Source organism: Cornus florida, unplaced genomic scaffold, assembly GCF_030987335.1.
Source record: "Cornus florida cultivar Cherokee Brave unplaced genomic scaffold, ASM3098733v1 CherokeeBrave_3.0.0_Hap2_Chr08, whole genome shotgun sequence".
Lineage (NCBI taxonomy): Eukaryota > Viridiplantae > Streptophyta > Magnoliopsida > Cornales > Cornaceae > Cornus > Cornus florida.
Window position 1 is genome coordinate 9811429 of NW_026775578.1, and position 12225 is coordinate 9823653.

At 34.2% G+C, this 12225-nt stretch overlaps 1 protein-coding gene across 1 annotated transcript; it reads right to left on the reverse strand.

The window, feature by feature from the left end:
- Positions 1 to 356: 356 nt before the first annotated feature.
- On the reverse strand, positions 357 to 5528 carry LOC132269306 (ethylene-overproduction protein 1). Its single transcript, XM_059770457.1, has 4 exons — positions 3284 to 5528; positions 2441 to 2732; positions 2039 to 2348; positions 357 to 681 (listed from the first exon to the last, which is right to left on the reverse strand). The coding sequence occupies exons 1-4, from the start codon at positions 5371 to 5373 to the stop codon at positions 449 to 451; spliced, it is 2925 nt and encodes a 974-aa protein (XP_059626440.1). The 5' UTR covers positions 5374 to 5528; the 3' UTR covers positions 357 to 448.
- Between the last annotated feature and the right edge of the window lie 6697 nt (positions 5529 to 12225).

The window sequence follows — 12225 nt, forward strand, 5'->3', positions numbered from 1 at the left end:
TTTTCCGTGTTACATGAGAATTTGGTGGAACAAATACTCCTGACAAGGCAAAATGTATGGAGCTTATGCCATGCTCAGGAAACAATGATATAGAACTTACAGCACGATAAACTTTTTAACCGGTGAACATTTCACCTTATGAACATCTCTTTTGACTTTGTTTTGCCGTGGAGTGTTGTCTGATGGCTGCTTACACAATCTGTTTTGCCATCATCATTATTGCGATCATCATCAGCTCCATAATAACATATATACATACAACTCCGACGTTTGCTTTTGACATTTTCCTTCATTCTCAAGGCAACGATCAATTTCCCTCTGGATGCTCTTCGGGGTGTTTCTTGAAGAAAAGTGAGAAAAAAAAAAACTTCGTGCAATTTTTTCTTTCCTCCAAGACTGAAAACAGCATTGCCCAAACTATAACTTCATTTGGTTTAAGTATACTGACTCACGTATGCAAATGGATAGCTTGGCCTCGTGTTCGATTATATAGATCGAGGGAGTCCTTGTGGTTGGGATCCAAGCAGAGTGATGCCTCACAATCTTGGATAGCAGAAACAAAGTCACCCATTGATTCATGGAATGCTGCTCGAAGATGGAGAATTAGCAACTCGGGCTTGAAAGCTATGGCTTTTGTAAGCTCTTCTACCGCTTCAGTTTCTCTTTGGTCATCCATCAGCACTGGTAGAATGTGTTTTCATATGTTAGTACGAAGTATAAGATAGATCTTCGATAAGAAAACAGAAACCATATTGTTGATGCCGGCCCGAAGTTATCCCTCCAAGCTCAAGGAACTCGAAAAAAAAAAAAAAAAAGAACAACAATTTGATCTGCAGAAATTGCAAAAGGAAGTGTAACACCTGGAAGCACATATAATAGAGGTCCTTCCCCATTCTCCTTTCTGCATTTATAAGTTAGCACAATCTCTGCCAAAGCTTCTTATTTTATTTTTTCTATTTATCGTTTTCCTTTTTTCCTGTTTCTTACTTAGATTAATCTTTTAGTGTAGTCATATTCTAACCTGAAATATATGATATCAGAAGAAGATCCTATTCTATAGTGGAACAAAAGCATTTGAGGCTGATCTGTCTTACAACATACGGATACAATATAGTCTTATTATTTTCACTTGCTTATCTGCAGTAAACAAGTGATCCATGAGCAATGATAAATTCCCAATTTAGTTTCCTCTGTTCGATCAAGTTCTTCAAAAGACACGGTCACTTTAAAGACAAGGTGAAGATAATTGCCAACTAGAAAGAGATACAACTTTAGCCACGACATGAGGCAGAAGCAAAAATTCCAGTAGTTACTAAGCTTGAGAACTTTCTTTCATTTTAAGTAATAAGGCATACAAGAACACGAATTTTAAAAAACCGAGAAAGAAAATGGAAATTTGTACTAGTTTTACGAGCATCAGAGGAATACTGATCCAATGCAAAACGAAAAGCATAACGCCTACTTATTTACTGATAGGATTTATATACCATTAAGAGGTCTGTACTGGGAACACAAAAGATTTTGGAGAGCACTAACAGTAGAAAGTCCACTTAAAGCCAAAGCAAGGCATTGCCTTTTGGCAGTATAGTAGAGTCACAAGAGTTTGGATACTGCTGATTGCCTTAACAATCAGTAGCATCCTATCTCATTGATGATCCTTCCGAATCTGTCTTAACATTAAGGGAATAGAGATTAGTGATTGCCTAAAGCTAAATGATGAACAAGAATTTTGATGATCCCTCCAGCCCCAACAAAGTATGAATTCTCTTGATTGATCACTATACCTAATAATTATGAGGCTAAATGACCAGGGGAAAAAAACGATACTTCAACTTGAAACTCAATGTTAACGTCTTATAAACTCATAGAAGACAATTAGTGCAGAAATTTGTCACAAGACTAAAATTAGCTTCAAATGAAGTAGTATAATGCATTTATTAAGGAATAAGAGAAATACAAGACTCGAAATTGATTGTTACTTTCTATGGACTTAAATTGACAAAAAGAGACTAAAGCTGAAGGGGGCATAAGAAAATACCTGCTGCCCTATATCTGTATGGATAAGTTCTTAGAGGATCCAATTGTGTTGCCATACTGAGATCATCATTGGCCATATCACGGTCACAGTACTCTGATCGTTTCTCATAAGCTGATGCATTGTTTTGTGCCTTCTCTATCAGTTTTGTCATTTCATCATAAGCAGTTTTCCTCTGATTTTTAAGATGATATACACGGGCCAAACCTTGATGAGCTCTTGTGTGCTTGATGTCAAGGGCCTTCAAGTAACAGTCTGCAGCAAGAGCTAGCTCACCACAATTTACATAAATACTCCCAAGGTTATTCAACGCCTGTAGAATATCACAATACATAATTAACAAAATAAATAAATAAATGGCTCATATGACTACCAAATAAGGACTCCCCAATAAATTATACTAACTTGTCCTTTCCGAAGACTATCTGAAGGACATCTGAGAGCTTCCTCCAAAAGTTGGACAACATGAGACGAAGATTCAGGATTTAGAGTTGTATCTGCCAGTATGTAAGCTTTAAGGAACAAGGCTTCAAATGACCTCTGAATCGAAATGGACTTCTCAGCCTTAGAGAGTGCTTCTTCACGATGGCCGGTATCATACAAAATCCATCCTTCATACACAAACCTTTCATGTTCAGAGCTAGAATGATTTCGAGCAAAACGCAAACTGCGCATTGCAGCCTTTTGACAGTTTAGCCTACAATGTTAAACCATATTAGGGCCTTATTATGCTTTTGAGATACAAGAACTATTTCTACATGGTCAAAACACAGTTCTTTAAAGTTCCTGAGATCTCAAGTAGAGAAAAAATATATTCACAATTTAGCAATACGGATTACGGAGTGATATGAAACTGCAAGTCACAGGACAAGGGTTGCTTTAAAGTCCAGAATCATAGAATCAGATAACTATAAGTTGAAGCATTACATAGAAGACACGAGTCCATCCTAGTTATAGTGTTGGCCAAAGTTCAATTCTAAAACAAAGGGGACAAGAATTTTAATGTCCTTCAAGTAATTAAGCTGTTCAGAGATGCTATTCCAATCATACCAGACACAGGAAGAGTATAATTTCTACTACTGAAAACCTATAGAAGAAAGTCTTTATATCTTGATTCTAAAAACATCAATAGCTTTTGAAATGAATGGCTGGATTAGCTCATTTAAAGTTTGTAATGACAAGGAGTGCACTACATGAAAATTGTGGCGAAAAGATACAGTTCACAGGAAGATCTGCCATGAACTTTACCTTAAAAGAAGTAGAGATTGTCGAAACCGTAGAAGGCTATTTCCAGGGTCATTTACCAGCATCTGATGTATAACAGCCAGAGAGCCAATATCATCAACAGAAGACCATCGATCATAGAGTTGTAACCAGCACTCAGCAAGATTCCACTGCTTAACACGTTCACTGAGAAGCTCAATCAAGTGATCCCCTCTCATTTTCCCATAAAACACCATGTAATTGGGCTGCAAAGTTAGCAATGCTCCAATATCTCCTAAAGCAGCTTCATAATCCTGAAGTGCAATGAAGAGCCAAGCCCGCAGATCAAGGCAGTTTGGAGAGACCTTGAACCTAATAATTTTGTTAATTTCGGAGATAGCTGCTCCAATCTGGTTCTCCTCAACCATTGCAACAGCTCTGTATTCATATGGGAAAGAAAGGGTGGGATCCAATTTAGTAGCGGTGTCCAAATCCGAAATCCTCCTCCTCCCCATATTATACAAAGACCTCTCCTGGTACATCCACCCAACTGGTTTGTACTCAGAAATGAGAGAGTTAATCAGCTTGTAAGCTGAAAACCTCTGCTCTTGCTTGCACTTAGCTCTTGCAACACCTGCCATTGAATAAACATGACCGGCCTCGACTGCTGCCTCGAAGCAACACTGGGCATCCTTATACTCCTTCCTGTCAAGCAACACACAACCCAACTGATGCGATGCCAGTGCCTTCTGCCACCTCTCAGTTGCACATTCCTTCAATCTCTCCAACAACATTAGTGTTGTGTTTGATGTCAATGTCACACTCTCTTCCAAAGCCACCTGGCTTAGGAAATAATACAATAAGAAAGAGGCATGTCCTACCATGGACAATCTCTCCCTAGCCTCAGAGCTACAAAATAGTTTTATGAACTTGGGATTATGTAAAGAACGCGGAAGCTCTCTTAGCAACACCTGTAAGCAAGAGGCTACGAGAAGATTCGCCGTCTCCTCCAAACCATAATCAATAAGAGTTAATGCATCTTCTATACCACAAACCAGTGATGATAAATGACTGTCACAGGCATTCTTCATCTCCTCACAACAAAACCTATTTGCAAAAGAGAGGAGCTCCAATACCATATTGGGTGGGGAAGAGTCTAATATTCTTCCTGTCCTACTAAAAACCTCTACAGCCCTCATTCCTTTTGCTGATATCCCAATTTGTGAAAAACTGATCTTGTTCCTTTTTGACTCCATAAAATTACCATATAGCATTGCCTTCAAAGGGCTTGAAAGAATTGAAATGTTGTATCTAATGCAATAAATATCCTCATTGCCAATGCAGAAACAAACCTTACTGTCGTCCTCTTCTGAAATCAAACAATCATCCCCAATTGACACATCAATGCTGGCTAAATTGTGATGGTCTTCACCACATCGACAACAATCAAAGATTGAATTGGGATCATACCCATATGACAAAGCAGCTCTAGGACATTCAAGCATTTGACCACCACAGTCCAAGGACGATATACCCACAAGCTCATCTTCTCTCCTCTCGTATCGCAACCACGCCGAGAGCACAACCTTGGAGTGCACATCAATGGCGTGTTGACGCGCCGCCTGGAGGCACCGCCGTAGCAGCTTTGGATCACCAAGGCTGCACAAGAGCGAGTACTGCTCAAGGCACATCGATGATTTACTGGACACAGGACAACCCACAAGACGGCGATAGAGGTCAGCTAGATTTTCCACAAAATCAACGGATTTGAGGTGAGGATCTATGGGTGGCTCAAGAAGGTCAGTTGTGGGGAGTCCATAAGGAAGAAGAGGTTCGGCCATTGACACTGAATTGGTGTCATTAGAATTCGATAAAATGGAATTGATAGTCAGGTTGCCTTGCCGGTGGTGGTGGTGGTTGAGCTTGCCGGCGCAACCACTGGCGGTGGTACTACCAGCGGCGGAGGTATCTGGGGGGCTTAAAGCGTGGACTTGGGTGGTCTTACAACGGTCTCTGAGATTGAGACCACGCATGGTATCAATTAAAGGTAGTGTGTATTGACGGATGAGATTTTCAAACCTTGATTTGGAAACGGGTTTTTTCGATTGATCTCCATTATCAGTTGAAAAAGACATGAATCGAACAGGATTGTAAATCAAACGGTTGATTGATTAGCTCCGACTCGCTAACACCACCATTACAGAGAGAGAGAGTTTCTGGCTAAAGTCTAAAGACTCTGCTCTGGTTTTCTTTCTTTTGTAAGTATTGATGCAGAACATATGGCTGTAAATTTTGGAACCCGTTTGTATCTTAAAAAGGTCAAACATGTGGGGCTGATCAGTTTTTGTCCGACTGATTTCACCCAAAACAGTCTAGTTTTATTAAAAAGGCCCAACTCTTAAGGTGCCCACCTTTTGATCGAATGGTTCGAAAATTACGCATTCTCAATTTTAAATATTTTGTGACTTTCTTTAGAAAATTACGCATTCTCAATTTTAGATATTTTGTGACTTTCCTTAGAAAATTAAAGAAATTTGAAATGCATTTTTTTTATTTTTGGTATTTAGTAATTTTTAGTAATTACATTTCTTTTTTTATTGTTACATAATTTTCAGAATAAATTTGTTTTTATTAGTTTCCTTGTTACGTTTTTTTTTTATTTATATTTCTTTTATGTTGTTAGAGTTTTTATTTACAAAATATATATACAGCAAAACATATTATTCATTGAATTATTAATATATTAATAGATTCGTTTACAAATTTTTTTACAACTGAAAAGTATGGTGGGCAATGCTAAATTTGAGGCGAATTTTGGCATGAGGTACCGTGTCTCTGGTTCAAAGAAAGCACAAATGCCTACTTAGTACTTACTATTGGCTCCAATTCAACAAGTTTCGGACCTCGTCTTTTAGTAGAAACGAATCCATGATCACCATAAGTTTCTCTCACTACAATTAAAAAAAAAAAAATGTTAGTACTCGTCTTGTTAGTTTTGAAGAAAAAAAAAAAGAAAAAGAAAAGTGAATTTGAAGAGGTCTGACTTTACTACATTCTATTTATACTGATAATTTTCATATCACAGTGTCACAACATCGCAGATTGTAAAACTATAAATTATATTAATTAAAGTTTGGACAAATAATAGACGAGTAGAACCTTTCTTAAATTTGTTGGTCTGACCCAGAGATGACTTTCAATGTTATAAGTTAATAATGTTTTTATATTATTATAATATATTATATTGTAAATATTTGTTAATAAAAAAATTCATATAATCATATATAATTTGTTCAAATCTTAGAAAGAAGATGTCAATGTAACTTGTCGGATTGGCTTTTCTTACAAGGTAGAACAAAATTATCATATAAAATATAGTCAATAGTTCTACCGGAAAGAAAATATCAAGAGTTTTGTTGAACACACTCACAAAAATTTAAAAGAGGTCAAAATAAATTTATCCATTAAGGTTGGTGTAAAACTCAAGTAATCTTTCTAAGAGTAATTTTCTTTTCTTTTTTAGGTTAATATTTTGAAGACAGCTGCAAAATATGATTATTGAATCTTTGCGTTTTACAATAATTCACAAATATCAATTAACTAGCGGATCTAAGGGGGACTTGGGTGTGCTAAGCCCAAATTTTTTTTTTTTACTATACCTAATTTTAGCACAGTTCCCAAAAAAAAAAAATAAAAAATAAAAAAAATTATTAATATTAATCCACCCAAAAAAAATATTAATTCATCCCATTAACAGTTATTGAATCCGCTCTTAAGTAAGACAATGGTGGTTTTGTTCACTCTGCTTTCTTTGTTCCATCACAAAAGTTCAAATTGATGGTAAAGCCCAAAGTAGTAAATAATTGAATGCAGATGATGATGACTAGAAAGAGTGCTTCTACGTTTTGTGGCAATCAGTGTTGAAAGAGACAACGGGACATTCATTACCTCAGATCTTGACTTTTGGATATCACTCGAAGGTGGGAGGGAACATGGAGTGGCTTTACCAACAATCTAATTAATTAGAAAGGTGTATTGGTGAATCCTTAATCATGATACTAGACTATCTACTAAAATGAAACCATAACCATTCACATTGTTTTGTATAGTAAATCCTTGTAGGTGATATATATATATTGTAATTTTAATTTTAATTTTTTAATTAGTAATTATATCCACATATTTTATTGAGGTTTGAACTTGACCTTTTTTTAAGAAGTAACTCACAACATTAATTACATAAGAATGTGAGTGTAATTTGCTTGAAAAAAGATAAATTATATTAGCATTCCTTATAATTTGAACAAATCTCATTTACGTGGAGTGTTTAAGATTTATTACTTTTACTTCTTTTAATTTTATAAAATGTCTTTTGTGCCTTTATCTGATTTAATAAAATTTTAATTAAAAAAATGTGTGAAATCAAAAGACTATATTACCCCCATATTTTTCTGTAATTATTTAATTTTATCTTCTCCCTTTTTTTTCTTTTTCTTTTTCTTTTTTTTTTTTTTTTGTCTCTCGCTTCTCATTCCTCTCTACCTCCTCCCACCGGAGCGGCCACTCCTCCCACCACCGTCGGCACCTCCATCGGCCACCAGCACTGTCGCCGTTGTGGGTCTATGGTTTCGGGCATAGCGTTTGAACTCTACCCTTCCGACCACCTATTATATACATGTATATGTTTTTTATATATCGTCCAATTGGATCTCAAAATTAGAATCCGTAATGAGGGAAATTGGATTGCTGTGATGTGGAAATTGGCATTTAGGGATTGTTGTGATGTGGCTTGCTGGCAATGAAGGGTGGAGTTGGTGGGGATTTTAGACACAGAGAGATATAAAAGATGTTTTAGAGAGGTAAAAAAATATGATTTTTTGGTATTTCTTATGTTTTGGGTTTGAACTTTTTTTTTTTTTTTTTGGTGGGTGTTCTGGTTTTCTCTTTATGTAGTAGAGAGAGAACATGACCAATTCATGTGCGTCTCTTAGATATCATTGAATCATAATTGCATGATCCACCTTGGGCAGCCATGGACAAACTAGGTAACAGAATATAGGGTGGTGGAGAGCTGAAGGTGAGGATACTAACACATATATACGTATATTTATAAATGCAATCATACACATATATAATGTGGTAGGCCTTTTGAAATGATAAAGAAGTGTTTTAAAATTTTGATAAAAAGAAGTGAGAAAGAAGGATTAAGATTTTAGAAAGAGAAAATGATAATTGAGAGTTTTGTATTGAGTGAGACTTAAACTTAGGGGTTATATTGGTCTATAGCACAAGGCTAATTCTGTAATTTCACCACACGGTAAGGCTAGTAATGTCTTTTTGAACAAGAAAAAAGGGTTAGTTTGGCCATTTAATGAATTTTGTTTAAAACCAAGGAGGTAATTGAACAAACACACAAAACTTTGAAGGATAAAAGAGTAATAATAAACCTCAAACACTCCACTCGAATGAGATTTGTCCAAATTTTAAGGGAGGTGAGTATAATTTACCCTATAAATAAATATGTACATGAAAATTATATTTTTCTTTCCAATAAAAAAAATATATATATTTAACCATCTTTTCTCATTTATAAATTTTTCATCACTCCATATATAAATGGAGTTGACGAAAAATAAGTAAGTTATTATAAAAGTTTTAAAATTACGCTACTATCGTTAAAGATATCGTGGCATAATCGTCGAGGTGAAGTCGGGACCTAAAAGATCGATTCTTCACAAACAATAGAACTTATAGATGGTAATAATAATTTAAATATAATTTTTATTTTCTTATAACAAATAAAGTAAATTGCAAATCAAACCCAAAAAAGAAAAAGAAAAAATAATAAAATGTATCATTCATCTCTTCTTCCCTCAATTATATTATATATATATATATTTTTTCCTCCTATCGAACAAAACTAATGCCAAAAGTATATTATCCCTTCCCGATGTTCCCCTCCTTTTCCTTTTCCTTTTCCTTTTCTTCCCCTCCTTTCTGTCTTTTGGCCCTTGTCAAATAATGTAAATAAAAAGAACAAATAAATATAATATATATATTTTTAAACCTAAGCCATGTGTGAGGCTCCAATGACGATGAAAACGAAAAGGAATAGCATCCTAAACCATATCTCCAAAATATATTATTCTTATGCACACTCCACGTGTGTGCATGAATACATGTGATAATTATTGGCTAAATAATTCAAAGAGAAAACTCAAAAGACAAACAATTGATGTTTAGGTAGAGATTAGATCCATAAGCATACCTGTTCATGATTCATATTATATATATATATATATATATATAATATGGGTGTGGTTTCTTCCACTATCAACCTCAGCCATGATAGGGGTACTAAATTATTAAATGGGTGGGTCTGCATCTTCACAATGTTCGGACATTTCTACAACTTGTAGACCCCAAACTAATAAATAATAATAATAGATATGTTACAAGTAACCAAAGAAGCAAAGAGCCAAAAAGGGTTCAGGAATCCATCTGAGTAGGCAGTCTGTTCCACCTTAATGCGTTCACATGTGCACATAACACACACACACACACACACACACACACACACACAAGCAATCGCCTTCCATGTTAGAGCTGACCATTTAACTGAAGAATTGGAAGGAAGAAATTGCAAAAATAAAATAGGTCTTAAAGAAGTAGTATAGCTGAGAAACAGAAATGTTTTTCCTGTATTGAGTGGAAAATAAAGGGGTAAAATAAATTTAAGAAATGTTGTAATATTTAACCATCATAGGTTGTATATTAAATGAAGAGTTTTTCGAAACTTAAAAACATTGTATTTGGAAGTATTGAATTAGTACCCAGAGATCTAACGAAAGATAATTGATCTGTCGAGGACAATGGATTGAATACTAAATCTTATTACTGTTTTCCAAATCAGATCTCAAGTCATGGTTTTCTCTGGCAAAGAGTTGTTGATAGTTATGGACAGTAACAATGAATATATATGTATATATATATATATATAGAAGAACTGAATTCTATATATATATATATAAGAACTGAATTCTGTCCACTGTGATCAATGAACTACAAAATCTGTTGTAGCAAGTAATATTTTTAATTACAACTAATGTAAAAATTGTAGGGCACGAGAATAAATACTTAATTGTTATTTTTGAGAGTACTGAATCGACAGCTTGAATTTAAATTTAAAAGAAATGTAACAAAAATTTTGAACTAAAAGACATTGATTCTGATTCCGATACTCCCAAAAGCGACAAATATGATTTTTTTTTGGGCTAATTTCAAAGGTCTAAACAAAATTTATTCAACAAAGGGGTTCAGGTATGTAACTCTATCTTGGGCTGTCATGCATTTGATTGGGTCAATTTGATCATTTGACAAGGGAGCAGATTTACTCCAATCACGAAAAAAATTTTGAGGCCCAATATTAAGCACATTTTTCATATCTGTGTTGCGTAACGAATGATGGGCTTGTAGTACGATATCATCATCTCCAGAATACCAACTCTAGCCAAGAAAAAAATAATAATGAGTAATTTGATTGGGTCTTAAACCTAAAATGGCTCTTACAAGATTTGATCAAGAATACTCATATAATTTTTTTTTTATAAAAAAAATAGATTTTTCTTTGTTTAAAAAGTGTAAAATTCTAAGTATTTTATATATTCAACTTATTGAAAAATATAAGATCAGAGATATTTTTATTTTTATTTTTTTTTATTATTTTTATTTTTATTTTTTTATTTTTTACGATTATAAACCTAAGCTTAGATTAATTATTTCTTATTCCCAACTACCACTATTACATAATATACATGGTGGAAAAAATTTGAATTAATCAAAAGTATGAAGCCAAAATCATAAACATCCAAACTACATGAGAATTAATAAAATGAGTAAGAGAATTATTTCATTAATAGAGGTTTCTCCTAAACCTAGTTGAGGGGTTTAGCTAACATGTTAAAGAAAATTAAAACAAATAAATAAAACAATATGATTAAAGAAAACTAAAGTAAATAAATAAAACCCAATTTTTTTTCCAACTCTTCTTCTTTTCTCTTCTTTGTCTTCTTCTGGGTCCCTCCTCAGCCTTCAGCACCCCATATATATAGCTATAGGGCTTATTAAAGAGAAAAAAACTTTTAGGAGAATAAATCTGCCAAATTTTTCTTTATATTTTTTCGTCACCTTGCAGCCCAATTTTGACCTAGTAGACGTTAGTTTTCATGAAATTTTTGTAAAATACAAAAATAACGGACTTTGAGTCTTCTTTGTACAGCTGCTGAGTTTGCATAATTTCAATATTCGAGTCAAAAGTTATATCCAAAATAATGTAACAACTTCAAAACTTTCCTTCCAATTTAATTTTATTTTCCAATTTGAATATGGAATTTTTTTAATTTTATTTTGAGACTCACACATTTTTGACCAGCTATAATCTTTTAAAATTATTTTCAATTAATCTTGACTATTGGATTCTCTTAGGACGCCTGACCTCCTCAATTGGTCTTTGAAATCTTATTTGCTCAATTTGCTTTTTATGACTAAAATGACCTAAATAATCTCTTATTTTTGTATCTAAAAATTACCAATGACCTGGAAAAACATAAAAACCTATTAATTAATTAAAAAAAAATTACAAATAAATTTTTTTTTTTTAATCTGACAAGAAAACAGCCATACGGCATCTACAGGCAAGAACATGGAACCTGATCAAAAACAAAGAAACACATTCACAGTGCCAAAATACATAAAACTATCCAAAGCTAACACCCCCGAATGTCAAGATATCATCCTTGACAAGAAGCGACATCTAAAAGATGTTTAGATGTCAATGAAATTGAAAATGTTAGTACCCACATGCGGAACACTAGATTTTCCAGAAGAGTCAGAGTTTGGACCCACCGCAGCACGTAAAGATCTCTTATGAAATGACACCGTGAGCGTCCAAATCCCAAAGTCATAATTAGAGCGGGGTCAGCCACAAA